General features: G+C 52.2%; 1 protein-coding gene across 1 annotated transcript in view; it reads right to left on the reverse strand.

Annotated features, from left to right (window-relative positions):
• Positions 1-139: 139 nt before the first annotated feature.
• IFT172 (intraflagellar transport 172) overlaps positions 140-27,205 on the reverse strand; it is a 38,209-nt gene continuing 11,143 nt past the window's right edge. Inside the window, exons 14-48 of the mRNA XM_059843257.1 lie at positions 26,586-26,671; positions 25,977-26,089; positions 23,554-23,721; positions 23,093-23,229; positions 22,178-22,285; positions 21,574-21,658; positions 21,157-21,249; positions 20,765-20,842; positions 20,154-20,402; positions 18,550-18,628; positions 18,033-18,153; positions 17,519-17,663; positions 17,356-17,445; positions 16,897-16,994; positions 16,530-16,665; positions 15,081-15,197; positions 14,363-14,505; positions 13,657-13,750; positions 13,349-13,413; positions 13,038-13,218; positions 12,403-12,512; positions 11,829-11,958; positions 11,163-11,261; positions 10,698-10,807; positions 10,148-10,211; positions 9,456-9,542; positions 7,543-7,659; positions 6,992-7,102; positions 5,954-6,073; positions 4,478-4,573; positions 3,827-3,886; positions 2,985-3,083; positions 1,347-1,500; positions 518-606; positions 140-296 (exon numbers count right to left, since the gene is read on the reverse strand). Of these exons, the coding sequence (XP_059699240.1) occupies positions 207-296; positions 518-606; positions 1,347-1,500; positions 2,985-3,083; positions 3,827-3,886; positions 4,478-4,573; positions 5,954-6,073; positions 6,992-7,102; positions 7,543-7,659; positions 9,456-9,542; positions 10,148-10,211; positions 10,698-10,807; positions 11,163-11,261; positions 11,829-11,958; positions 12,403-12,512; positions 13,038-13,218; positions 13,349-13,413; positions 13,657-13,750; positions 14,363-14,505; positions 15,081-15,197; positions 16,530-16,665; positions 16,897-16,994; positions 17,356-17,445; positions 17,519-17,663; positions 18,033-18,153; positions 18,550-18,628; positions 20,154-20,402; positions 20,765-20,842; positions 21,157-21,249; positions 21,574-21,658; positions 22,178-22,285; positions 23,093-23,229; positions 23,554-23,721; positions 25,977-26,089; positions 26,586-26,671 (3,922 nt within the window). The 3' untranslated portion in view covers positions 140-206. The remainder of the gene's footprint in view (positions 297-517; positions 607-1,346; positions 1,501-2,984; positions 3,084-3,826; positions 3,887-4,477; positions 4,574-5,953; positions 6,074-6,991; positions 7,103-7,542; positions 7,660-9,455; positions 9,543-10,147; positions 10,212-10,697; positions 10,808-11,162; positions 11,262-11,828; positions 11,959-12,402; positions 12,513-13,037; positions 13,219-13,348; positions 13,414-13,656; positions 13,751-14,362; positions 14,506-15,080; positions 15,198-16,529; positions 16,666-16,896; positions 16,995-17,355; positions 17,446-17,518; positions 17,664-18,032; positions 18,154-18,549; positions 18,629-20,153; positions 20,403-20,764; positions 20,843-21,156; positions 21,250-21,573; positions 21,659-22,177; positions 22,286-23,092; positions 23,230-23,553; positions 23,722-25,976; positions 26,090-26,585; positions 26,672-27,205) is intronic.

Here is a 27,205-nt window from a genome sequence, read left to right on the forward strand (position 1 = left end):
GGATGTTGGCAGAGCCATGGCCTCAGTGTGGAAGTCACCCATGGACTCGGGGGTTGAGACACTGGGGTTGCAGCCCTGTGCCCAGCAGCTGCAGTGTTCTGGGCCCAGCATCCCCTGGCAAACAGGAGCACTGCAGGGCTGAGATAACATGTTTATTGGATGTGGAAGGTGCTGAGGAACAGGCCTGAAAGCTGCCCCAGTCCTGCTCACTGAAATGAGAAGCTGGTGCTTGGGAGTCCCCCACACCACCGTCGGAGGAACTCGATCACATCCTGGCCTTCAGGGCTGTGGGATGTCTGCAGAAAGAGAGAGGCCTTGGCACTGGAAGGGGCACCCCTGTGCCCCCTGCCTGAAGGCACCCCTGGGCTGGCAGGACTGGGTCTGGTAATCCCCACCACCAGCTCTGTCAGTGCAGTGAACTGCCCTGGGACCATGACTCAGCCAGGATGCTGCATTGCCAGCACGAGGGGCCGAACCCCCCCACAGCCTGTCTCCCTGCCTGGGGGGTCTGGCTCACCTTGACAGCCATCACGAATTTGTACCATGCATCCTTCTTCATTTCTCGGCCTGGCCTCAGCTCAATCTGGTTTCCTAGCACTGGGTACCCTGGGCACAAAGTGACACATTCAGAACAAGCTGAGCCCCACAGCAGCCCCCTCCCAGCTGGTGCACCCCTTCCCTGTGCTGTAGCTGGGGCTGTCCCAGTAGCACAGTGTGTTGGGGGAATAATGCTGCCTTGGTCTCTAGGAGACCAAAATGGAGAAGGGGAGTTCAAAGTGGGGGGATTTTGAGGGAAGATTAAGGCTGAACTGCCCGTGGGCAATGGCACCCAGCTTCTGACTTTCGGAGCCACAGCCCTGTTACTGGTGGCCCACGCCTTCTCCCCCTTCTCTGACCCTTTTTAAGTCCTGCATTACAGAGCAGGGCCAGGTGCTGCCCATTCTCGACTGTCTGTGCTGGGCAGCCTGGAGTCCCCAGGCAGAGCTGTGCCAGCCCGAGCCATCCCTGAACCACAGAGTAGCTGAGCTCAGAATTGCTCTGGGGTCTGAATGGCTCAACTCCCTGTTCAGGCAGGGCCACCCCAGCCCAGGGCTGCGTCCAGACAGCTTCTGACTGTCTCTAAGGATGGCACTCTCACAACTTCTGTGCAATCTGTTCCAGTGCTCGCTCACCCCCACAGTAAAAATGCCCTATCTCCTCCAGCAGAGCTGGTTCCCCACAGCCACACAGTCCCTCCAGTGCTCTCAGAGCACAGCCCAGACCTCCTGCCAGAGCCACCCCGCAGTTCCCGCTCCCTGCAGGGCACTGTGTCATCTCTTGTCCAAGTGAGCTGGCCTGGAGCTTACCTGTGAGCAGGCAGGGCAGGGAGGGCACCCCTGTCCCCGCTGCCACCAGCGAGGCTTCGTAGGTGCCGCGCTCGTCCTGCGGCAGCGCCTGCTGCAGCCGCTGGTCCATGGACACCGTCAGCACCCAGTCCCTCACCTCCTCCCGCTGCTCCTCCTGGGGGCAAAGGCCAGTGCCAGGCTGGAACCGGGCTGCTGCTGCTGCCCCCCCGCAGCAGGGAGCACAGGGGAGAGCAGGACAGGCGTGCGTGATGCGCACACAGCACACAGCACACACATGCATGGTGCACAGCGGGGCGTGAGTGTGGGTGTGTGCTGGGGGAGAGAGAGAGAGTGTGTGTGAGTGTGTGTGTGTGTGTGAGTGTGCTGGGGGAGAGAGAGAGAGTGTGTGAGTGTGAGTGTGTGAGTGTATGTACAGGTAAGTGTGTGTGCTGGGGGAGAGAGAGAGTGTGTGTGTGTGAGTGTGTGTGTGTGTGTGAGTGTGCTGGGGGAGAGAGAGTGTGTGTGAGTGTGAGTGTGTGTGTGTGTGTGTGCTGGGGGAGAGAGAGTGTGTGTGTGTGAGTGTGTGTGTGTGAGTGTGTGTGTGCTGGGGGAGAGAGAGAGAGTGTGTGTGTGTGAGTGTGTGTGTGTGTGTGTGCTGGGGGAGAGAGAGTGTGTGTGAGTGTGAGTGTGTGTGTGTGAGTGTGTGTGTGTGTTGTGTGTGTGTGAGTGTGTGTGTGTGTGTGAGTGTGCTGGGGAGAGGAAGAGAGTGTGTGTGTGTGAGTGTGTGTACAGGTAAGTGTGTGTGTGCTGGGGGGGAGAGAGTGTGAGTGTGTGTGTGTGAGTGTGCTGGGGAGAGGAAGAGAGTGTGTGTGTGTGTGTGTGTGTGTGTGTGTGCTGGGGAGAGGAAGAGAGAGAGAGTGTGTGTGTGAGTGTGTGTGTGTGTGCTGGGGAGAGGAAGAGAGTGTGTGTGTGTGTGTGTGTGTGTGTGTGTGCTGGGGAGAGGAAGAGAGAGAGAGTGTCTGTGTGAGTGTGTGTGTGTGTGCTGGGGAGAGAAAGAGAGAGAGTGTGTGTGAGTGTGTGTGTGTGTGTGTGCTGGGGAGAGAAAGAGAGAGGGAGAGCGAGTGAGAGTGTGGGTGTGTGTGTCTTTGTATGTACAGGTAAGTGTGTGTGTGTGTGTGCTGGGGAGAGAGAGAGAGTGTGGGTGTGTGTGTGTGTACAGGTAAGTGTGTGTGTGTGTGTGCTGGGGAGAGAGAGAGTGTGTGTGTGTGTGTGCTGGGGAGAGAGAGAGAGTGTGGGTGTGTGTGCTGGGGAGCATGAGAGAGAGCGAGTGAGAGAGAGTGTGGGTGTGTGTGTGTCTGTGTATGCACAGGTAAGTGTGTGCTGGGGAGAGGAAGAGAGTGTGTTTGTGTATGTACAGGTGTGTGGGTGTACATAGGTGTGTGTGTGTGTGTGGAACACATCTGTGCACACATTTGTGTACACAACTGTGTGCACACATCTGTGCACGTGTGTGTGTGCTCACAGTGCAGGGACAGGCAGAAGGTGCCAGTTCTGGGTCCGTTTCCATCTCCTGCAGCCTCTCCAACCCCAGCCCCACCCCACTCCCTGTTCAGAGGCCCTGAAGCAGCACCACTGCTGAAGAAGACAGGTGACACTCACAGGCACGTGCTGATGGGCTGGAAGGGGCACTTCAAAGGGAATGTCTGTCTGCTGAAAATCAGAATGGTCCAGGGAATCCAGGTTCCCTTCTTCAATGGCCTGGAAAGAAGGGGTAGAGTACTGGGCAATGCCAGTTTAGAGCTCACAGCACAATTCCTGGCCAGGATGCCCCTGCCTGTTGGTGCTGTGGTGACCAGGCCCTCCTGTCACCCATGACCACACTCTGCAGGTGGCCTTGAAAAAGGGAAAGATGTAATTGAGTGCTTTTGTTTACCCCAGCTGCTGCTGACAGCACTTGAGAGCGTGGCACAGTGAGGTGTGTCAGCTCCCTTGGATTTGGTGTTTCTGGTGGCCAGCCTGCTGGACAAGCAAGGGACTGAGGGGACCCCCGAGTCCTGTATCACAGTGGCCAAAGGACTGGGCCATGGCCTTCACCTCCCAAGTAGTTTTTCTTCCCTTGGAACAACCTGAGTGATCACCCTGAACGCTGTAAAGGCATCTGCAGCCATGAGGATTTCAGGCCTGAACTGTCAGGCCCATGTGCTCTTTGCTGCATGTGCACAGTGGCACTGGCACGTCCAGGGTGACTGGGGCAGGGCTGTGCAGGTGCCCTGCAGGGCAGGACCTCCCACAGGGAGTGTGAGGGTGCCCCCTGCTCCAGGCACACACTGGGGAGGATCAGGGGGCTCTCCCCATCAGTCCAAGCTCCAGGCTGTGCTGCCCTGCAGGAGCCTCAGGTGAGCCCTGGCCAGCCTGGGGTATGCAGTGGCTCTGTGGCAGCAATGGCAGTGCCACTGCCCTTTTGGAGAGCCAGCCCTCCCTCCCCCACGGAGCATACTCACATCTGAGAGGTCCAGGAAGCGGTTCAGGAAGACAAATGCCATGTTCTCCCAGCTGACTGCCTGGTATGGAGAGGAACCCTGAGTGGGACTGGGCAGCTCATCCTCACAGCCAGCTCTTCTCCCAGAGCCATGGCTAGGAAGGATGCAGCTCTGTGCCACAGTGCCCAACCAGCTCATCACCACAGGCTGTCCCACAGAATGGAGACAGGCATTATGACCGGGCTGGATGGGGCTTGGAGCAGTCTGGGATTGTGGAAGGTGTCCTTGCCCATGTCAGGGGATGGAACAAGTAGAGCTTTAAGGTCCCTTCCCACCTAAACCATTCCATGATTCTGTTATTGCACAGCCAAGTGCAGGCAGTGAGGACATGCTGCTGTCCTTGCCATGTGTCACAGCTCCCAGGCAGACTGTCAGACACTTGGGTGATGCAGAGCAGGGCTGAGCAGCCTCAGATCCACACTGACACAGCCAGAACATGGCCTCTGTCCACCCCTGGGTCTGTAGGTCCCATCTGCTCACTGGCTGAGGTCTGGCCAGCTGCTCGAGGAACAGCCTCCAGTGAGAGTCCAGGATTTGGGAAGATAAAGCCAAGAATCCCCGAGGCCAGGGTGTCCTGTGTCCTTCCCTGGTGCAGAGGCAGGCAGCTCTTACCTTGGCAGCCATCCCAGCCTCATAGAAAGCCTTGTCTGCAGGGAGCAGATCTGTGTGGCGCAGCAGGGAAATGGACAGCTGGGCAGCCATGGTGTCCTGGGGCACAGAGCAACAAGTTCAGCAAAGAGAAAACAGGCTGGAAGGGATCTCATGAGATCCCCCCAGACTCACAGCAAGGACTCTGCACCCACACATGCCCTACAGGTAATAAAGGTCAAAAACCTCAGTCCTGACCCTGAGCTCCATCACTACAGGACACATGGGGCTGTCACCTGAGGGTGAAATCCGTCTGCTTTAGAAGCCTTGCTATTTTTCACGAGAAGCCACACCCAAACAACCCCCATCTAAGTCATACAACAGGTGAGGTTGGAAGGCACTGCTGGCCTGACACTGCTGGCAGTTCCCAAATTCTGCCCCTAGCCCCAAAGCAGAGGCTGCTACATACCTGGTTCAGGAACATGCCTGGTCAGGTTTTGACCATCTCAAGGAATGGAGACTCTCCAGCCACTCCAGAAACTTATTCCAGCCAGTCTCAATAATTTTTTTTCTTGTATGCAATTATGTAAGAATTTTGGTGCAGGGGTGAGGAATTGAAGGGTAATTTCACTTTTCTGCTGCCAGATATCTATTGTCACACAAGAACTGTCAAGGCCACCTCTTCTTCATGGTCCCAAATGACTGCCCAGCCCCTTAACATTCCACAGCTGTGGAGATCTGTACAGGTTTCCAAGACATCAGACTTGGCTCTTGCTGTCTGACATGTCTCTGGACCCCCAACATCCACACACACAGCCAGGGGGAAGTCCCAGTCTTCCCTGTGGCTTTCACTGGAGTTCTTTTCCTTTTCACAGCCTTCTCCATCACAACTCTAGTAGCACATCCATCCAGAGCTCTAGAACAATTCCACAATCTCACATGGATCAAGACTTCAGCAGGGAGGCCAAGAACAAATCTCAGCACACACAAGACTCCAAAAGAGTCACAGGGCCTTGTGATGCCCCCCCAGAGGCCCAGGAGCTCCCAAAGGGCCCCAAGAGGCCCAGCACACAGCACCAGTACCTGCTGAAGCCCTGGGCAGACGATCTGCTCAGAAGACCACGTGTGAAGCCCAGCAGCTCTTGGAGCCCAGGAGAGCAGAGAGGAAGCCATCCCACTCTTGGGAAGATCAGACTTTTTGTGATTCCTAATTTTCTGCTGGCACCTCTGCTCTCACAAGTCGTGCCAAGCACATGGATCAGCTCCTGCCCTGGTTTACAGCTCAGCCACAGAGGCTGGGACAGTCCCCATGGTAAGTAGAAAGCAGCACCTACAGCTCCACCTGCTAGAGGTGGGCTCCCAGGTTACTGCAGCCCCATTCTCATGCATCCATGATGGGTCATTTATGGGAAGAGTGCCCTATGAACAGCCCCAAACCTGCAGATGCCCATGGGGCTCCCCTCTGGGTGGTGAGCTGGCAGAGGAGCTCCAAAGCCTCACCAGCTGCCTCAGGCCCTGCGCGGCGGAGCGGGCGGCGCAGTAGTGGGAGATCAGCAGCAGCCTCTCAAACTCCTCGTGCGCTGCAGGGCTCGCCTCGCTGCACTTCACCAAGTTTTCACACTGAGAAGAGAAAAGGAGAGGAACTGAGAGCAGGAGAGCACGAGGGCACTCTTCATCCACGTGAGACAGGGCAGTCAGGAGACAGAAGGATCTGGAATATCCAGACACCTCTGGACTGGACGAGGGCTGGGCCTTGGGTGCTCTGGGTCTGAAAGAATGCTGAAGGAAGGAGCTGTGGGAGCCAGGGGCAGTCACCAGTACTGCAACAACAGCCAGCACTGGAAGCAGGGGTGAGCCTGCATGGACAAAGGGAGGATTTTTTGATTTTGCTTATGTTTGCAGTAGGGACAGAAACAGAGATAAGGCAATCATGGCTCTGGCTGAGGTGCTCTGGACAGGAACGAGGAACAGAAGGCTCCCAGCCTCCATGGGGGGAATTCATATTTTCCAGGCTCAGTAGCTCTGTGCTTTCCCTGTGCAATCTGCTGATTGGGGGGTAGGATGAGAAGAGGATGTCAGGACAGCTCCCATGTCACAGTGACACCTGGAGCTCTGCAAGGGCCAGTGTCCAGACCCACTGCCAGGATTTGGCCTGGAGCAAGGGCCAGTGTCCAGACCCACTGCCAGGATTTGGCCTGGAGCAAGGGCCAGTGTCCAGACCCACTGCCAGGATTTGGCCTGGAGCAAGGGCCAGTGTCCAAACCCACTGCCAGGATTTGGCCTGGAGCAAGGGCCAGTGTCCAGACCCACTGCCAGGATTTGGCCTGGAGCACAAGGTCTGCCTCTCTGCCTTCTCTTGCTCAGCCACACCCACTTCCCAGGATCCTGTTTTCCCAGTGTCCACACTGCCAGCTCTCCACTCTTAGTTTTTGTTCTGAGAACGCTGTCCATGTCACCTGTTGAGAGACTGGCTCCTCTCCCTGTTGAGCCAAGCCCCCCAAGGAGCTGAGCAGGCAGGGGTGCCAGGGCCACACTCACCAGAGCCAGGAGCACGTCCCGCAGCTCAGCCCAGCCGGAGTACGCCTCGGCACAGTTCCTGCCAGGAGCATTCACCATCTCCACAAACAGACGCTTGTAGATGTTGAAATTCTGCAACAAAAAGGACACAGGTGTGGAAGGAGACAGATGAGGAGCCAGCAGACTCCAGAGCTCTCCTGCTGCCAAGCACAGGCCAAGAAAAGGGCTGCAGAGGGGCAGTGCTGCAGGTCACTGGCTGGGAGGGGGGCTGGGGACAAGGCAGGCAAACGGGGAAGGATGGAAGGATCCTGCCTGCAGCCAATGCTCTGAGAGAGGCAAATGGTTCCTTTTGTTCTGAGCTTGGTGCTCAAGGTGCTCAAAACAAACACAAACACCCAACTTCCCCTGCTCCCTCCTGTGGAGAACAAGCCAGGAGATTCCCTTCTTTCCTCTGGAAGAACCCACTGGAGGGCTGGGCATGCTGGACATGAGCAGTCCAGCTCAGGCCGGGAGCCTGATCATGCAGCAGACCACAGCCCCCTGGACAGCCCAGCTGGGGGTGCCCTCCTTACCTGGGGGTTGGCAGGAGCTCCGTGCTGGGCGTACAGGTGCAGGGCTTTGTCCCAGCAGCCCTCACAGATCAGGTGTGTTGCATACAGAGCCACAAACTTGTGCAGGACCTGATAGCTCTGGAGAAGACACATGGAAAGCAACAGCATGAGGCTCATGAACTTGGTGGGGATGGATTCAGCCATGTGTGCACAGCCCCACCCTGAGTCCCAAAGGGTGAAACAGGTAATCAGAGCCAGACTGCCCTAAGCACTCCTGGGTTTGATCTGGGCCCTACTGACACCTTTGTCTTGGCTGGCTGATGCTGTGCTGATCCTCCACACATGCAAATACAGCTGTTTTGCAGCTGCCCACCACTTGCCAAAGGAATACTGCCAAACACCTGAAGGATGCAGCACCTCCATTATATGTCAACAAGGCTACCTACTGTAAAGCAGCCCTCAGTCTACCCAGAAAGTAACCAAAACCCTGGGTGAAGATGTTTGTAATTTACAAAGCTGCTCTAGTCCATTACCCACACACTGTCACAGCTCCAGGACTGCAGACCTTCTCAGAGTGCTGCTCACACCAGTGCTGACCCCACAGACACTGCTGAGAACTGGTGTTGGCCTCACAGAAATTCAAGTGAGGAAAGAACTGCTTCACACATGCATAAATATAGCAATGAGAGGAAGAAAATGGCACAAAATGTGCAACCCTGTTAAAAGCTGAGCAATGGAAGCAAGTTTATTATGCAGAAGAAGGATGAGTGTCCCAGCAGATGCCAGAACTCCAACAGCCAGATGGGTGCTGGTGAAGCACTGTGTTCAGCACAGTCTGGGATAAAGGTGAAGTCTGGTATGTGACCTGTTTTAATAAATGTCCCATTTTTGCTGTATAATCACTGTAGAGCAGCTGAGTCACACTGATTATATTCTGCACTGGCTATGGAAAAGGATCATGCCAGTGCTCTCCTGGAGGCACAGGCAGACACCAAGATATTCTCAGACTCAGTGTGGCCTTGTGGTGCCCAATGCAATAAACTGAGTGTTTCCCATTAAATGGAGTGTGCAGTTATTCTCTGGCTCCTGATAAGCAGAACATCAACAGGGAAGCCTCCCAAGAGAACAATGACTTCATCAGAGACCATCTGCATCACAGAGAAGCCCAAGTCTAAGAGACACCAGGTTCACTCTAGTAGAATCCAAATGTTGGTTATTGGAACAAAGTTGTAAAACCACAGTCCCAGACATTCCCAGTGCTTTTCCAAGGCTTCAGCTGGCCTGAGTGACAAGTTGTGATGTCCCTACTAACTGCAGATGCTGTTGCCAAGGCTGCCCTGTTACTCAATCTGAACCAGTACCTCACTCCGAAGAACTGCTCACCCTTGGTTACCTCCATGACCAACACCATTTAACCAATAACTGTTTAATAGCCAATCACCAATCAATAACCATCCCTCAGAGTACTCCTGGTAATCGAGAGCTGTCTTCTCCTGCTACTCCCTTGAAAGAGCTCTGTAAAATAGTTTCATTTTGCTTTTCTCCATTTTATTAATCTGATGAGGTAATTTTGTTAGTTTCAGGTCAGTAAAACTGAAAAAATGTCAGATTTGCTTTCCTGACTAGGAAGTCTCATTCTGACCAACACCACCGCTCTCAAGAACACAGAGAAAGAAAGCTTTCTTCTACAGATCCCTGTTTCCATGGTACCAATTACTTCCAGCCCAAACAACTCATTTAGCTTCTTCTAATGCTCCATTAATCACAAAATTTAAACACAATATGCTTCCAGGTTCCAGCACTTCCCCACTCAGCCTCACTGGCCACGATGGGGACGGTGGTGTGGAGCCCCTGCAGTGGCTCCCCATGCTGCCCACCCACTGCAGGGCTCCAGGAGCCCAGGTCTGTCCCTGAGGGCTCACACAAGCACTCACCTGCTTAGCTGCGACCTCCAGGCACTTCTCCCACTGCCCCTGCTTTGCATATATATCCAGAGCTGCCATGACATCAATTCCCACCAGCTGAGGATGGAAACAGCCATGAATTCATTGGGCAGGCCAGGCTTTCTACTCACAAGCACACAAGCATCAGATCAGCCATGCCTTTTTCCCAGACACACAGTCTCCTCCCCTCCACAGCATGAAATCACTGAGCCTGTGTGACCCATCTTCCACTGAGAGGGACCTGCTCAGGCTGAGGAGGTTGGCCCATGTGCACCTTATGAAGGCCAGCAAGAGACAGGTGCTGCCCCTGGGTCAGAGGAACCCCATGCACTGGGTGGGAGATGCAGCCTGCGTGGAGAATGGAGGGCAGTGCAGAGGAGAAGGACTTGGGGGTGTTGGTGGACAACAAATTGGACAGGACCTAGCAATGTGTGCTTGGAGCAACCCACTCTAGTGCAAGGTGTCCCTGCCCAAAGCAGGAGGTGGAACGAGATGAGCTTGAGGTAAGCTTTAAGGTCCTTTCCCAGCCAAACCCTCCTATGATTCTGTGGTCTGGCACGCAGTAGCCATGGCTCACAGGCACATACAGACTTCTCACTCGTACTCATAGCCAGGCAAAAGACCCCAGGATCTGCACAGGTCCTGACATCACTCCCCAGCCTGCAGACATCCCAAATACGTACCGAATCCACCTTTCCTTGTTTTTTTAAATACTCCTTGTAACGCTGGTCCACGTACTCCTCTGACCTGCAGGTAGAAAGAATCCCAAAAGGCAGCAAGACTCATGTCTTGCAGCAGTGCAGAGGCTGGATTCAACTTTGGAACTAGCAGACTTGCAGCTGTGTCTTGCTAGCAGGCTGCTGGTGCACAGATGGACAGGGAAGGGAAGGGTCTGAGCAGCTCTTCACAACACAGTATGTGAGGAGAACAAGGGCTCACAGGGCTTTCAGAAGGAAGTGCAAGCACAGAGTTATGGCAAGGGAGACAGGCATAGGGGTGAAACCAAAGGGGAAAACAGTTTTTGTGGGATGTGTGGCAACAGGAAAGTGTCAGAATGTTAAATGGCTTGGGAAGAGTGGCTGTGGAAAATGTGCCCTGTTGAGCTTGGGAAAGGCACTGTGGGAAGAATCCAGGAAACCTAGGGGCAACAGGACAGTACAGACAGGACAGGGGACCAGCTGGGGGTGGCGGGGGGGAACAGGAAGGGGGTAGTTTGCAAAGCTCAGGGCATACCTGGGGTCAAACTCCTTGGCCGTGTGCTTGGCTTTGCTCCATTCCTCCCCTTCAATTAAGGCATCAATAGCTTCTCGGATGAGGTCCAAGTTCAGGTAGAGCTCAGCTGCCTGCAGGGCCAGAGACCGTTCCATGGGAGGCAAAACACCCAGGGTTCCCTGTGTCCCAGGCTGAAGCTGGTGCTGGACCAGCACACAGACACAACAGAATGTCTCTCCCCAAAAGATAAGCTTCTCCTCTGCTTCCTGCCTTCTCCCAGGGCCTGGCTCTCTCACAGTATTCCAGGACTTGATTCATTCCCCTCTTTCATCCTCCTTGGAAGATTCTGCATGGCCTACCTCCAGATGAGGCCACCTACCCCCCCATCACCCCAGGATGTGACTTGACCTCCTTCCCGTGGCTAGAGCTCTCCCTTCCAATGTCACTACTTCTTCAGTAACCCTGGAGGCAGGAGCCAGTCCTCACCATGCTGTATTTCTTCATGGCCACCAGCTGAGGAGCCACGGTCCGTGTCACCTCCATGCTCTGTGACTGATCCAAGAATTTCACAGCCAACTCAGCAGCCTGTGAAGAGAAATTGTCAGCAGCCCAATTGAGGAAAATGGTGGGAGAGTGGGATGAAGCTGGGAAGTGCTCAGTCCCAGCTAAAAGACTGAGAGCTGGAAGCACTTGAATGATGGATGGAGGAAAGGGAGAAATGGCAGGTTGTTTTGACAAGTCAGAGGAGCAAAGCCCAGCTACTTTCACACATGGGAGAAGATCAGACAAGGACATAATTGTAGTTGAAGTTGGTACAAGGACATGAGCAAAAACACAGCACAAAGGCTGGTGGCATGGAGCACAGGAAGGTGCTCCTCTAGCAAGGGCTGAATCACAAAGTGCAGCTCTGCAGGGCAGGGAGCTGTGGGCACACAGACAGGGGCCTGAGCATGGGAGGTGCCAGAGCAAGGCAGGCAGCACCACGCAGGATAAGCACAGCCTGTCATTGCTCAGGAGAACAGCTATGAAGGCTTTCAGCCCTGCAGGCTCTCCTGAGCCCTGCAGTGACACAGATCTCTGACGTGCACTCAGGCTGTGGAAGAGCTCCCAGGCAGAAGAGCAGGTGAAGGGAATCCCAGCCCCTGACAGTACCTTCAGTAAGCACTTCTCCACCAGGACACTGTTGCTGGGATCCCGCACCTTCAGGTAGCAGTCCACGGCCCTGGCGTACTCCCCAGACTGCTCCCACTCCCGTGCCTGCTCCAGCAGCCCTTCAGTTCCACTGCAGGAGGAATGCAGGCTGTGAGCAGGACAGGGATGCTGTAACAGATCCTGCAGACAGTGTGTAGGGGGTGGGCAGGGAGGAGCACATGGCAGGTAAGCAGGGAGTTCAGACAGAGCGGAGCACGTGACAGAGAGCATGAACAGGGCTGAGGAAAGAACTGACCAAGGACCCTGGGGAGATGCAATGGCAGTACAGGAGACCATGGAGATTTGTAAGTGGGGCAAGATGCCATCTGGGAGATCTTGGATGGCAGAAATAAGACTCCCAGAGAAATAAGGAAGAATGATAGGAAACCTATGCAGTAAGAAGTCCGGAGTCCTCAAGAAGGAAACAAGTGGATGTCAGGGATCCCATCAGGCTGTCTCTGTAAGGCATCAGCAAAATGGCCATGGGGAAGAGCTTCCAGGTTATTTCCTGCAGCCTGACCACAGCACTCCTTACCTGGAGCCTTTCTTGCCAGCCTCTCTGCCACACTCTTCCTGCAGCTCTCCCAGCCGACCAGGCAAGTATTCCTTGCAGATCCGCAGGGCCTCGCTCCACATGCCAGCCTCCTGCACAGGCACAACGGGGAGAAGTTCTCACCAGTTCACCAGGATCCCCCACACTCCTGCTATCACATAACACACCTATCCCCTCATCTTCATCGTGCCAGAGAACTGACTAGAAGAAACAACCACAGTAGCACCACCCAACTCTTTCCTCCCTGAGAATGGCACCTGTGTCTGTCCACCTGCCCTAACAGCCCCACCTGCCCTAATACCCCACATGCTCATCCATTCCAGCCACCTCAGTGGAATGGACACCTAAGCCTCCAAATGCACCCACTTGTGCTACCCCAAGGAGCACCCACAGTCTGGCAGGATACATCCTCCAGAACTGTGAGAGAGCAAAGCTATGATATGAAATCCACTGGTTCAGTCTTCAGGCCAGAATTCAGTTCCTCCAGAAACCCTGAGTAAACAGTTCCTCTTTGGCTACTAAGCTGACAGGGGGAGCTGGGAGGTGAATTTCACTCCATCTAAATTGGGTTCTTGTCCAGTGAGGAAGCCAATGATGTTGCTACAGACTGCACTCACCTTATAGTACTTGATGGCCAGCTCAGGTCTCTGTGCTCGCAGGAGGAAGGCCTCTGCCTTCTGGAACTCTCTCTGCTCAAAGGCAAACTGTGCCTGTCCAACCAGCACATCAGCCACGCTGTCGGGGTCGTGAGCCTCAGCCACACGCTGCGCAGCGTCCCAGCTCTGGTTATGCACAAACCTGGGGATGAGATGTACCAGGGACACCAGGTGTAACAACAAGGATGGCAAGGAGCAGCCCAGTGCTGGAGAGGCACCGGGCTGGCACTGCATGGAGAGAGCAGATACAGCAGGATGTGGAGGACACATACATCAGCACAGCTTCCTTTGGCTTCCCAGCTTTAATGAACTCTCCTTCAGCCTCTTCAAATTTGCCCTAGAGGAGAAGAAGTGATTTGTTTGCACACCTTCCTGTTCTGGCATCGTCACATGACCTCCTCTACTCATCCAAGGCAGCATTTATGAAACACAGGTGTGTGGAGCTTGGCACTGTCATCATGGAGCCCTTTGGAAATGCTGGGACTGCAGCCAGAACTGTGACTGCTGCAGCAGCCCAGGCACAACTGCTCAGTTACCTGAGGGACTGGAGAACTTGCACCTGTTCCAGGGGGAAAATTACCTCATCTTCTAGGAACATGGCATACTTTAAGTGGATGTCTGGCATCTTCTGCTTCATGGAGAGGCGGGCCAGTTCAAAAGCAAATTCAAAGACCCTGCAATGAAAGAGAGAAGGACTGTGCTGTGAGTGTATGCCTTCAAGAACAAGACATCAAGTAGAGCATAAGACACTGGGAGAGGAGAGAGGGGAATACAGGGGGCCCCAAGTGAATTAGCACTGTCTGTTCCTCCTGTTCCTGATCAGGAGCTTTTAGAGTCCCCACTAAGGAAATTTAGCACCTTCACACCTGCTGTTAGAGCCCAAGGCAGGAGCCAAGAGATGTGGGAGCCTGGGGAAGAGCAGTAATGAATGGCCATACAGGCATACACCTGGCCAGCTGCAGAGCAGGGCCAAAGCTGTTGTGGCAGACAGTTACTTATGGTGACACAAGGAGCACCTCCTCTCCTGCTCAGAGGCTCTCACAAGCCTTCCCCTGCAGAGGTTGAGAGACAAACTGCATTTGCCTGCCAGCTCAGACCTGGCATTTGAGAGACTGACACAAAGATGAGAAGTGGGATATGTCAAGGATGTGGCCTGTGTGAAGCATGGTGGGGTGGGAAGGCATGTCATGTTCTGATCTGCAGCTACCATGTGCACACAGTTATCTTGGCCCATGCGTTTTTCTCTGGTTAGGCAGAGGGGAGTGAGGTGTTGGGCACCTGCATACCCACTGTCTGTTGCATGGTCAATGGCCATCTCCAGCAGTCCAAATTTGCTGAGGAGTTTCACAGCTGCCTCTCCACCCAGGCTCTTTGCCCACAGATAGGCCACATGCTTGTGGGAGTTTGCACCCCCGTATGCCTTGGCCACCTGTCCAAAGAAAAGCAAATGGAAAAACCCAGTGTACGTTTCACCTTCAGCAGATTGAGCCCCTCTCATGTGCTGCCTGCCAGCAGGAGGGAATTCCAAAACCATCTGTTCCCTCCCAACAAACCCTTCTGCAAGCACCACTGCACTGGTGAGAGGGACAGTAAGACAAAGGCACACAGGGTGCAGCAGAACAGCTGCTGCCTCAGCACAGCCACATCACTGCCTGGACAGCAGGAGGGAGGCCAGCATTCCCTGGGAGCACAGGAGGAGAGCAGTGCTGGGAGGCTGTGGCCAGAGCAACACCCCTGAGGTACAACAGGATGCAGTGATCAGGGCAGAGCAGTGCCTCGAGGAAGGCAACCCAGCAGAAAGGCCAAGGGTCAAACCCTGCTTTTGGGCTGCAAAGCTGCAGGCTGGGAGGCCCATAGGGCTTCAGGGCTGGGGCAGTTCTGAGGCTGGGGAGGGTACACCAGGTGCTCTGATCTTGCAGTGAGCAGAGACAAAGCAGTTTCCACCAGGATCCCACAGCCAGAAGCTGACCCCTGCACAGGTGGGGAGCTGTGAGTGAATATTACCCTGTATGCCTCTTCCCACATGTCATTCATTCTGTACATGTTCACTGTGGTCTTCCAGTCTTTGGCTTCCAGGTAATGGTACTCAGCCTCCTGCAAGCGCCCCTCTGCCTCCAGCTCCTGCAGTCAGAGGCAATGAGGCAGTGACACTTGAGTGGACACTTGTGCATTCCCCCCTTCTCCTTTACAGGCTGCAGTGTGTGCTGAGAAATGCTGGTTAGCCCTTGGCCTTGAAAACACCACCTGGGCTCAGCTCTTCCAGCTTATCAGAAACACTGTCTTGCTCCAAGGAACTGCTGTTGTTTAATGAGCTTCTGTCTTCCTCATGACCAGCCTTGGAAAATATTCCTTTTGCCTGCATAGCATAACACTCCTGTTCTCACACTTTCAAAGAAAATGCCAACCCAAACTCTGGCCAGGATGAAACACTGTTTTGACTGAAGCCCCTGTAATCCTATAAACAGCAGTCCAAAATGAGACCCTTTTGAGCTGTTCTGGCACTGCAGTGGGCTGTGACCAGCAACCTCCCTCTGGGGGGGACCCTCTCAGAGCCAGCAAACCCTCAGGTTTGCTGTTGGAGGATTGCCAAAACACATGTCCTGGGCCAATAGCTCACTCTTTGAGGCCTGATCCTTCACCCACTGGGAGATGCAAAGGCCTCCAAAGTGAGGATTTCACTGACCTCTGGGGGAATTTTCACAGGTACCTTGTAGGCACTGACTGTTTCTGTCTGGGTGCACAAAGATGCACGTATGCTATAGCAAATCTGGGAGAAATGCAGCTTTCTTAAATGTTTCAGTATCTTGGATATCTAAGTAAGTTAGGCCTGTAAGGTTAAGTTATTAGTTATAAACTTACTTGAATGCTGCTAAGTGTTGTTCTTTTGCTAAGCTGTTGAACTAAGTCGTAAGCTAAGTGTTGCTAAGTGTTACTCTTCTGCTGAGTTGCTACATATAACTTCAAATTATAAGTTAGGCTAAATGCTGTTAAGTGTTATTCCTCTGTTAGATTGCTAAGGTTAAGCTATAAATTAAGTTAGATGTAAGTTAAATGTTTTCCTATGTTAGTCTCAAGGTGTAAGTTAAATTAAAGTACTCTTATGTTTGAGTGCTGTTGAGCTTTTAGGCTGTGTTCTTTTTTATCCTTCCCCACGCTGTCTTTTGTCACACACACCCACCCACCCCCATAGATAGTTACTTAATTTCTTCTTTGATTGCCTGGACTTTGTTTGGTTTTGTTGTTCCTAGTTTCTCCTTGTTGTGCCTTAGCTGTCCTGTAAGTAGTACAGTGAATCTTGACAACAAACTTGGTTTGCTTTGGTACTTAATATTAAAACTGACTTTTCCTCATACCCTTGCCACTGATTTTTTTAAGTGATCTCAAAACCTCGTCCATAACAACAATCTTGCCCCTCCTTGGTTTAGCTGATCCCCTGCCATGAGATGCACTCACCTTGCCCAGGTGCAGGTGAGTATCTCCAAGTAAGTCCTTGTGGTACTTGGCCACTAGGCAAACCATCTCATCATACATCTTACACTTCTTGTACATGGTGATGGCCAGATCGGGTTCATTCACAGTGATGTACAGCCTGGCAGCACAAGCACATCCAAACAGCTCAGCCAAGGACAAGACCAGCCCCTGAAACCTTTCCACATCCTGAAATACCAGCCTCTGTTCTCCGTGTGTGGAGAAAGTTCCTCTGATCATTCCAAACCCCAGTCCCAAATTCTCACTCTAACCCAGGAAAGGGCTTCTCCTCACTACAGCTAATTTTTCAGGGCTCAGTCTTGGGCTGACACTAGGACTGGAGGAAACTCACCTCTCTGCTTCCTTGTACTTGCCCTGTCTCTCCATCTCCTGGGCCTGGGCTATGTACAGCACTGTCACCTCCTCCTGGCTCATACACTTGAGGGCCAGCTGCCAAAAGGAACGCACACGGGAGAAATCAGCAGCAATTTCCTGACACATGGCACTGAAGGAGAAGGGAAAACATATTTCCTTCCCATCTGACAAACATATATCTGTGCTGTACACTCTGCAAAGAATGGGCAGTCATTTGTCACTGTCACAAAGCACACAGGACCAGCTCTTGGAGAGGGCCACTTGTGCCAGAGGTGCACCCACATGGGGCTGTAAGAGAGAGAAGACCAGGATGTCCCTGCACACGTATCTGGGAAGAGTCCTGGTAGATCAGGTGCACAAGGCACTACCACCTGCTGATGGAAGACATCTCACCAAGAGGGGTGAGGTTCACAGAAGCTTTGGCTTCTGACTCTACCTTGTGAGCCTGTTCCCAGAGCCCGGCCTGTGTGTACATGTCGATGGCATCCTTGGTCTGGCCTCCTTTGATGTACAGCTCCTCTGCAACCTGCCAGGAAAGGACCACACTCAATACAGCCAAGGGACACACTGAGCAGTGGTGACTGTGCCTGTAGCCTCACCTGATACTCCTGCAGAGCTGCATAATGCTGGGCAATCTTGAGGTAATATTTGGCTGCTGTCTGTTTGTCCTGCAAGTCCAAAATGTAGATGGCCTTCTTCCACTGCCGGGCTCCCAGAGCTGCTTCAAGGGCCTTAATTGAGCACCTGGCACCAAACCCATCAGCCTTTAGAGCCAGGCAGCAGGCATCTCCTCTAGCTACACTAGCCAGGAGAGACTAGAGTGCTCTGCTGCCTGATTCAGCTTCCTGAGTTAGAGCAGCATAATGCAGCTGAGTAACTGGCAGTACTAAGGGGGATGAAAGGACTGGGACAGCAGGGAAGAGCAATCAGCCCTGTAAGACCTTGGGAGAGATGTGGGAAGGCATCAATAGCTGATGCACACAAGCAAGTGGGGCACTCCTAAGGGGGGTAGTGGGGGCTCACTCAGGCAAACCCCCAGCTGACAGAGGCAAAGGTATCAACTTCATGCCCTGCCAGTACCCTGCTGCTTATACAGCCTTGCCCTGCTCCCACCTGGCTTCGATGTAGTGGTTAATAGCAGCATCCAGCTGTTTCTGCTGCACCAGATGGTCTCCCCAGGCCTCCTCCAGCTTCACAACTTCTGCAGGAAATGCCAGGCGAGCCAGCTCCACAGCTGTAAGGGACACAAGAGCTGTAATGCTGAGGCCAGCAGGGAAACAGAGCTGTGGGGCAAACACGGGCCTTGGATCTGGCACAGGAGGAGGGCAATGGTGACTGCCTAAGCCACTCCAGCTCCCATGGGCTACCCAGCAACCTAGACCCTGTGGAGAGCTGGGTCAAAGCCATGCTATTGCAGTCAGCATGGCTTGGGTCAAGGGCTTGGGAACAAGACACTCTCCTGGGACTGCATGTGCAAGTGCAACTATGTGAAAATACACTGAGTGATATGATAGGTGGGAGCTGCAGAGCATCCAGGCATCTCCAGGCTCCAGGGCAATATTTCATTTTTGGGCCAGAGTAGCCAGGCTCCTGCTGGAGATGAGTGGGAGGAACACATTGAGCACAGTACCTTTCAGGAAGGCACTGCCCTTGCCATAGCACTCCAGAGCCTTTCGAGCATTCCCAACCTTCTCAAACAGGTCTCCAGCCTATGACAGACACAAGCTGTCAGTTTCCAGAGCCACCCCCCCCCACATCATCCCACCCTACCAGCTCCATGCACACTCCTCCACCAGCTCTGCCTTCCCACCAACCAAGTGTATGGGGATTGACCAGCTACTAGGAAAGACAGCATGAGCCAAGACCATTGTCCTTCCTGCTGACTGAGCCCAGCACAGCCATCCTGGAAGGCCAAAGGCTCATCCCCTTCAGTATTTGAATGGTGGCAAGACCACACATCTAAAGAACAGTAAAAACAGAGCAACAGAGCCTTTCCTCTCTTTGTCCATCTCTGACAACCTGCACAGTAGAAGCTGCCTGAGTTTGTTGTGATGCCCTCATGTCATCATATTTAATGGCTTTTGACAGACTCTACCTCTGTGATTTGTCTAATAATTTTTGGACTATTTATACTTTTGGTAACAACATCCAGTACTGGGAGCTCCAGTTATTCTTTCAATTGAAAGCTTAAGAAAAGATGACAGGTTTGAAAAAGTACAAAGTTGTCTTGTGTTGAAATGGCCAGAAAATGATGAAGAGAAATTGAGATTAAAGACATGTAATTTATAAAGGAGACATAAAGCAAGCTAACAAGAAGCAGTTTTTTTTTCACAGAACATCTAACTGAACATAGCCAAAACTGTAACTTAAAATCTACTCATGGTTCAAGGAATAATTTGACAAGCTCATAGAAGTAAAATCTATCAAGAGCCCTCAAACACAGAAGTAGAGCTGTTCAGGTACATTACAGGCTGCAAACTGCTGAACACCATGAAAACACACTAGAGAAAGTGCCACCCTGTATTTGCCTGCCCTGTTCTTTATTTTTTATGCTTTTTTAAAATAAGTGCCTCTGGCAGGTGCTTATTTCTTAAGCACCTGCCAGAGGCCACTGTTGGCCAGGATACTGAGCAGTGGGCAGAGTCAGCACTGCTTTTTTACATTAACATGATGTGCTATGGGGAAAAAAACCCCTTTGGTTTTAAAACTGCCACCTCACAATAAGTTATCTATTTTTGGTGTTATTAGAGAATAATAGACACAGAGAATAATCACATCCCTTCTTTATGATATTCATGGCTTTACAGACAGTCTTCAACTCCTTTGTTTTGCTTCCTTAACTTTTCCATTTAGACCATCCTCACACCATATTTTATTCTGATATGAGGAAGCACTGACATTTCCACAGGGATATCAAATTTTCAGTTAGATTCACAATTCTGTTCCTGTTGATTCCCATCTTCCTCCACTCCTTAACTATTATCGACACTATATTCTGGAGACATGTCACCAATCAGATGTGATCTTTTTCCTGATTAATAAGAGTAATTCTAGACCTCACCCATGTACAATGGGTACAGCGATGATTTCCTCATAAACGTTAACTGCAACCTCATCAACCCAGAATTACCTCTGCTACCTTCCAGCTCAGTCCCCCTGTGTCTCAGGGGTGCAGAGGATGGGGTAGGGGCCCTGATGCCCCTAAGCTGAAAGCCCAGTGGGAAGGGCATTCACCTGTTCATAGAGCTCCCCCCTGATCAGCGCCGTGGAGATCCTGTCGATGACATCCACGTTGGTGAGCAGCTCGTCCCTGCTCATGGCCAGCCGTGCTGCTTTGGCTGGCAGCCCTGCCCGCAGGTACAAGCTGATGGCTGCCAGGTAGTCACCCTGGCCCTCCTGGACCTCCCCAGCCTTCTCCTCCTGCTGGGTATCCAGCAGCCACTGGTAGTAGCCCCGACGCAACTTCTCCAGCATGGGGTGTCCCTGTGGAGAAAGGCAGAGCTGGGAGTCCTGGGGAGGATGAGATACTGTCCAGCTCCTCCTGCAGGCTCTGGTCATAGCACCAGGCCTCTTGTTGCCCGGTTATCAGAAACTACAACGCCAGCCCTGTGTTCCATGGCACTACCCACTCTTTTTTGAAGGAACAGATACTCCTAAACCAATTTCAGTAGCTTTTCTCCCTGTCCATCCAGGTCTGTACTGACACCAGTGCAACCTTCTACTTGGAGCCCTTCTAAGCAGAAGCAAGGTAGGGCAGGTGAAAAGAACAGACCCTGAATGGACTCCCAACCAGAAGATGTACCAAGCAAGACCAGCCTATAGGCCAGTGCAGCAGTACTCTGTACCTTGGCCTTGGCCACCACAATGCATTCATCCCACATGTGCAGCTCCTGGTACATGTCCATGGCCTCTTCTGGGGCATTCTGTGTTGGAAAGCAAAGTGTTAACCCGAGCAGACACACTGCCAAGGAGCTTTCACAGCAGGCAGGGTTAGATGAGCAGAAAACACTTGGAAAAGTATACTGTCTCCATTACTTGGATATACATCCTCCCTCACACTCTTCCTACACCTCAGGGTAATTCCACACCTCAGAACAAGGAATACCTTTTCTACTTCATGGAGAAAGTTCTTCTGCTAGGAACAAGCAACATCTTCCTTTCCCCTTACAGCAGAGGGCACACACCTCCCCACCCAGAATTAAACAGAACCTTTTCCTCTCCTTGTTCCTTTACTCACTTGTTCCAGAAAAATCATCTCAGCCAGCTTGTAGTTCTTGTCCAGCATGGCCAAGCGGGCCCGCACCAGGTAATGGTCTGTGCCATCCCCACCCTGCAGACAACAGCAGCAAGCTCAGTTTGCTGAGGGAAAGAACAGGCTCTAGAATGGAACATGGAGGGCACTGCAGGTGCAGGCTGGGTCACTACAGAAACAAAAGGCAATTGAGAGTCACAGCAGTGACAAGCCAGGACAGTATAAAAGGCCAGCCTTGAGAGGGACCTGGCAGCTGTGGACAGAAGACAATGTCAGCAGTTTTTACACGAAGAGATACTGCTCTGGAGCATGACACTGGTGAGCAAGGACATAGAAGATAACGTGCATGCAAGTGTCTACAGGGAAACTGCTGCTCTGCAGAGCAGGAAAAGTTTCACTTACATGCTCCTGGGCTGCCTGGTCAGCAATGACATTGGTTTCATGCAGAAATCGAGCCTTTGCCATGTTTCCCAGAGCTGCAAAGCACCTGGAAAATGCAAAGCAGTTAGCCAATACCCAGGTTTTGCTGCCCACTTTTGGTCCAAGATAAGAAAATCAGAAACCAGGCAGCAGACTCAGCTCAGCAATGGGAGATGTGGGGTGGCCCTCCTTCAAGAGAAGGATTTTGCCAAGAGCTATGTTCAGATGTGCCCTCTGGCCCTGCTCCATGGGAGCATCCAGGAACAAGACCAAGGCTCATGTTTCACCTCCCCAGGCTTCAGCAATGCCTCAAGCTTGTTGATGCCTGTTAGCTCTCTGAGTCCTTGCTATACACAGCTTTGGGCTAACATCAACAAAAATTTATGCTACAGACAGAGGTGTTCCCAGCCCTGGTTCTGGCATTACCAGCTGGGATGAAAAGGCAAAGCCATGGCCTGGCACAGAGAACAGGTAAGTCTCCAATGCAGGGAATACTCCAGACCATACACAGAGCCACATCTTCAGCTGGACCCTGGTTTCTGGGATTCAGCAAAGAGCATGTCAAAGCCATGAAGGTGTGATGTACCTCTCTGCAATGTGCAGCTGTCTTGCTTCCAAAGCCAGTCTGCTCAGGGTCTTCCACATGGCTTCAGTCTCTGTGGACATTTCCAGCGTCTCCAAAAATGCAGCAGCCCTTGAGACAGAGATTTGCAGACTTTCAGTGACAGAAGAGCTCTCTGAAGAAAATCCCAGACTGAGACAGGAGCTTCCTAACCAGAGTGGCACTAAACCAAAGCCAGCTGGGTGTGTCCAGCTCTGAGGAGGACAGTGTAACACAGAGCCTGACAGAGCAGGGGGAAATTCAGACATCTAGGTTACTCCTACCTGGGCTAAGGTACTTAGAGGCAGAAGGCTGTAGCAGTGTGGGACAAATCTAAAATGTTCTGTCTGACACAAGTCCCTACTGAGAAAGTCTCTGAAGACACAACAGTGCTATGAACACGTGAAGTTTTTTCCCCTTGGTCACTTTTAAAAGCCCTCTAAGAGTGTCCCCAGGCAGCTGCCATGAGCACTTCCTTCAGGCAGTCAATTTTCACTCTGCACAGCTCCTAGATGTTTCCATGATACTGCTACCATCCCTGGAAGGGCAGCAGTAAAAGCACCCAAGCACCACTTCACATCTGGCTGCTCTGGAGACTCTTATTCACTGAAATTAATTGACAGCTACCTTCAGCAAAGCCCTGTTGGTGTCTGTGGGACCAGACTGGCCAGTCTCTCCCTGAGGTAGAAACCACAAAGCTGCAAGGAGGCAAAAGCTGAAAAATCTCTCCTGAAGGACTCTGATGTTCATTATAGCCAGACCTGGCACCCAACATCATGCTGAGAGTCTCAAGTTCAACTCTGAAAAGCTGTGCTGCTGCTGTTCATGGGTCACTGATTCCCAGGTGTCTGCACATGACATGAGCTACCTGCCATCCCCACTGGCACATCCAGCACTTACCTGTGATAATCCCCATCATCAATGGCAGTTCCAAACTCTATGAGGCCTTCATCCAGGGTGTAGGGCACAGTGTTCACCCCTTCAGATACTATCACTTCAGTCTTTCCATCGCTCCTTTCCAAGCCTATAATATCCCCCTAGAAAGAGTACCAGCTGTCAATACTCCCCTGCTCATCTGAAGTGTGTGGGGTTTCAGGGGTGTGAGGGCAGCACTGCAACAGCTCTGCCAGTCATGGCTCTTCTGAACAGGCTTGCACTGAGCACTGAGCCATGAAGCAGCTCCTTGCTCCATCTTCTGCCAGAAATATCTGCCACAAAGTTGACAAATGAGCTTGTATTTTGTCCACAAGAAACTAACAGTTCCCTTCTGTCTCCCTTCTGCAATACCACCCTTGCTACTCCCACACACGTGAGGAAGAAGAAGAAACTGCAGGAGGCAATCAAAGTCTGCAGAGTTTTACCTTCAGAGGAAACATGGTGACTCGCTCTGGAGCATCAATGTTGTACCAAATGCAGAGGCTGCTCCTGCTCTGAGCAACCACCACATCACTGCCTGGGACCCACTGCACGTAGGAGCAATAGTTCAGAATGCTGGTCTTGGTGCTGCTCTCAATGTCATAGAGCTGCAGCTGCAGAGGGAAGGGAGAACAGGCTCAGCTGGGCTTCTGGCTGGGCTGCTAGCTCACCACAGGAGCAGATGAGCAGGCGTCTTGGAAACAGACATCACCCATCAGGACCTTTCCCGAGACACACAGGCTAAAATCTTATACTTATTTACACACTCCTATAAGACCTTGTCAAACCCTTGCAGCATTTCAAGCTCTTGCCTCCCTCAGAGCTTGGCACAGACATATATAAATCAGAATGTGCCTCGTGCTACTTCAGTTCCCTCTCAGCTGCAGAGCTGGAACAGGAAAATGGGCTCTGAAGTCCTTCATGGAAACAAACCAGGGGACCAAGAAGGGCCTTCCTCTGCAATTCTGGGCTGACCTCTCCATCCTAGGCACAGTCCTGTTGCAATGACTACGACCAATAGGGTGAGAGGTCAGTTGTTTGTGGAACACACTGCCCCAAACCAAACACCATAGTTTGGAAGGTGTAACCTGACATATGGCATAACTTTGCTATATATATGATATCTTGTGACTGAAAAGTCCCAGACTGTCTCTATTCCTTGTCCTCACCTAGATAAGATGAGAAAAAGAAGAGAGAACAGTGCTAGTCTCATGAGATACCTACCAAAAGAGAACAAGAATGTCCCTGTTTCAGTCTGTATCAAAATGGCATGAAAAATCATAGAACCCCAGAATGGTTTAGGTTGGAAGGAACCTTAAAAATTATCTTGTTCCAACCCCCTGCCATAGTCAGGGACGCCTTCCACTAGACCAGGGTGCTCCAAGTCCTGTCCAGCCTGGCCTTGAACACTTCCAGAGACGAGGCAGCCACAGCTTCCCTGGACAACCTGTGCCAAGGCGCCTCACAGGGGAGAATTTCTCCCCAGTATCCCATCTAACCCTGCCCTCTAGCAGTGGGAAGGCATTCCTCCCTATCCTCTCACTCCAGGCTCTTGTACAAAGCCCCTCTCCAGCTTCTTTGGAGGCCTTTTAGGCACTGGAAGGGGCTCTAAGTTCTCCCTGGAGCCCTCTCTTCTCCAGGATGAACAATCCCAATTCTTTCAGTCTTTCCTCATAGAAGAGGTGTTCCAGGCCTCTGACCACCTCTGTAGCCTCCTCTGGACTTGCTCCAGCAGCTCCAGGTCTGTCCTGAGCTGGGACCCTATATCTGGAAGCAGCAGATGGGGGTCTCACCCAAACAGGGCAGAGGAACAGAGCCCACCCTCCCCTGCTGCCCTCACTGTGGGATTGGTTCAGGACACAACTTATGCTTGGCCTTGTTACATCTCATGAGATTCCCATGGGCACAGCAGGGGAGCTGGTCCAGGTTCCTCTGGACAGCCCTGTGCTTCAGGTGTGCCATTCCACCCTCAGCTTGGTGTCATCTGCAGGCTTGCTGAGGGTGTACTCAACCCCTTCATCTGTATCAAAACGAGGATATAAAATAGTACTGGCCCATGCAGACCCCTGAGGGGCACTGCTTGTCACTGACATCCACCAGGACTCTGAGCTGTCACCGCTTCCCTCTGAACGCAAATGTTCACCCAATTCCTTATCCAGCAGACAGTCCACCATCACATCCAGCTCTCTGCAGTTTAGAGAGAAGAATGTTGTGGGAGACTCTGTGAAAGGCTTTACAGACATCTAGATAAATGACATCCATGGCCCTTCCCTTGCTCACTGATGGGGTCTCTGAATCAGAGAAGGCCACTGGGTTGATCAGGCAGGACTCACTGTTGGTGAAGCCATGCTGGCTGTCCTGAATGACCTGCCCTGCTTGTCCTGAATCCCTATCCCTTTCCCATTCTCCATCTGCCTTAGCACTGCTTCTAGGGGGATCTGTTCCATGATCTTCCAAGCCCCAGAGGTCAGGCTACCAGGTCAGTAGTTCCCAGGGTCCTCCTTCCTACTCCTTTTAAAGATGGGTACAATGTTCTCCTTTCTCCAGTCACTGGGGCTTCACCTGACTGACAGGACTTGTGAATACCACTGACATAAGTACTGAGGAAGAACCTATGACTTTCACTGTCAGCTGTGATGAGCTGAAGCATGACGTCCAGTAACTAAGCTCAGCATTAGCTATGACTCAAGAATGCAACATTGCCAGCTCATGCAATCTGGACATGGTCAATCTTCCCCAAAGGAGCAGTAAGCAAAAAATCAGGAGAGTTTCAGATGTGCTTCTCACCTGCCTCCCTCCATTCAGGCATACCTGTCTACCTCTCCCCACATACACCATCCTGCCACATGGCCTGAGGTGCCTGCCTCACCCTCATCTTCTTGTCCCTGAAGAGCAGTTTGTGGCCTGTTTCATTGAGCTCCAGCCAATCGATCTTGCTGTCATGACTGATTGTGCCAGTGTTGTAGCCACCAACAAGGTCCACTTGGGAAGGAAAGAAAGGAAACAGTATCAGTACCTGATGTACCTCAAAGTGCTCAACACCCACAGCTGTGCCAGGAAATCAGATACCTGGGACCTATTTAGGGCAAGATTCTCAGCAAAGACACTGTGACAAGGACACCAAAAAGCAGTGACATTTTATTTTGATGCCTTCTCAGCAGCAGCAGCTCTCTCCCACTGTCTGTGAGCATGCACAACTCATGGGCAGTGCAGGCAACACAGAGTCTGGGTCCAGGACACAGTCCCAGCCTCCCATGGCTGTGTCCCTGACAGGCAGCATCCTGTCCAAAGCAGGACAGCCTGGGTTCCAGTGGACTGCTGCTAGGCAGAGGGAATGCAAAGAGGAACTTCAAGAATCTGCTGCTTGGTACAGGGAATGCACAGAGGACCTTCAGGGAAGTGCTGCCTGGCACAAAAATTGGAAAGGAATAAGGAAGGCTGACAAAATACAGTGAAGGGGAAGGAGGGTCACACTCACCTGTTGCTATAGTCTTGATGTCTATCAGGTAAGCCAGCCTCTTGTTCTCATCCACACCTCGCTGCTGTCTCTCATTGATACGGACACTGATTTGAAGTGAATGACTATTACCCAAAATTCATTACTCCAAACATTCACATTTGAATCACAGGGTCCCTCCCTGACTTCCCTGCAGTTTCCCTGAGCACATGGAGCCTCTGGCAGTTCTCTGACCTGTGACACTTGCCCAGTAGCTATAGCTGCCTCAAGTGAGAACAAAGCTCTCTGATCCATGGCTTCCCCCCAAAGCTGCCCCTCTGGTTCAGGGGTCCCCAAGAACACTTGGGTACATTGCTCTGAGCAGTCCATGATCATCCCTTCTCCTGAATCAGAACATGAGATATAGAATTTTGGAGGGACAGAGGAGGTCCTGCTGGCAGCTGAGCCCCTAAAGATGCTGTACCAGCACCAGCTGGATGCAGAGTTGCCTGAGAACATTCACAGGAGGTTCAGCAACAGCCAAGGCAGGCTGCACCAAGATCAGAGGAAAAGAGGCTCTTGTGCTTCTAAAACCTGACAGTCAGTAACGTGGCAACTAAACCCACCAGTGGTCCCTGTGAGAAGAGTCTGGGGGCTGCATG

The sequence above is a fragment of the Haemorhous mexicanus genome, chromosome 3 (genome assembly GCF_027477595.1).
Source record: "Haemorhous mexicanus isolate bHaeMex1 chromosome 3, bHaeMex1.pri, whole genome shotgun sequence".
Classification (NCBI taxonomy): domain Eukaryota; kingdom Metazoa; phylum Chordata; class Aves; order Passeriformes; family Fringillidae; genus Haemorhous; species Haemorhous mexicanus.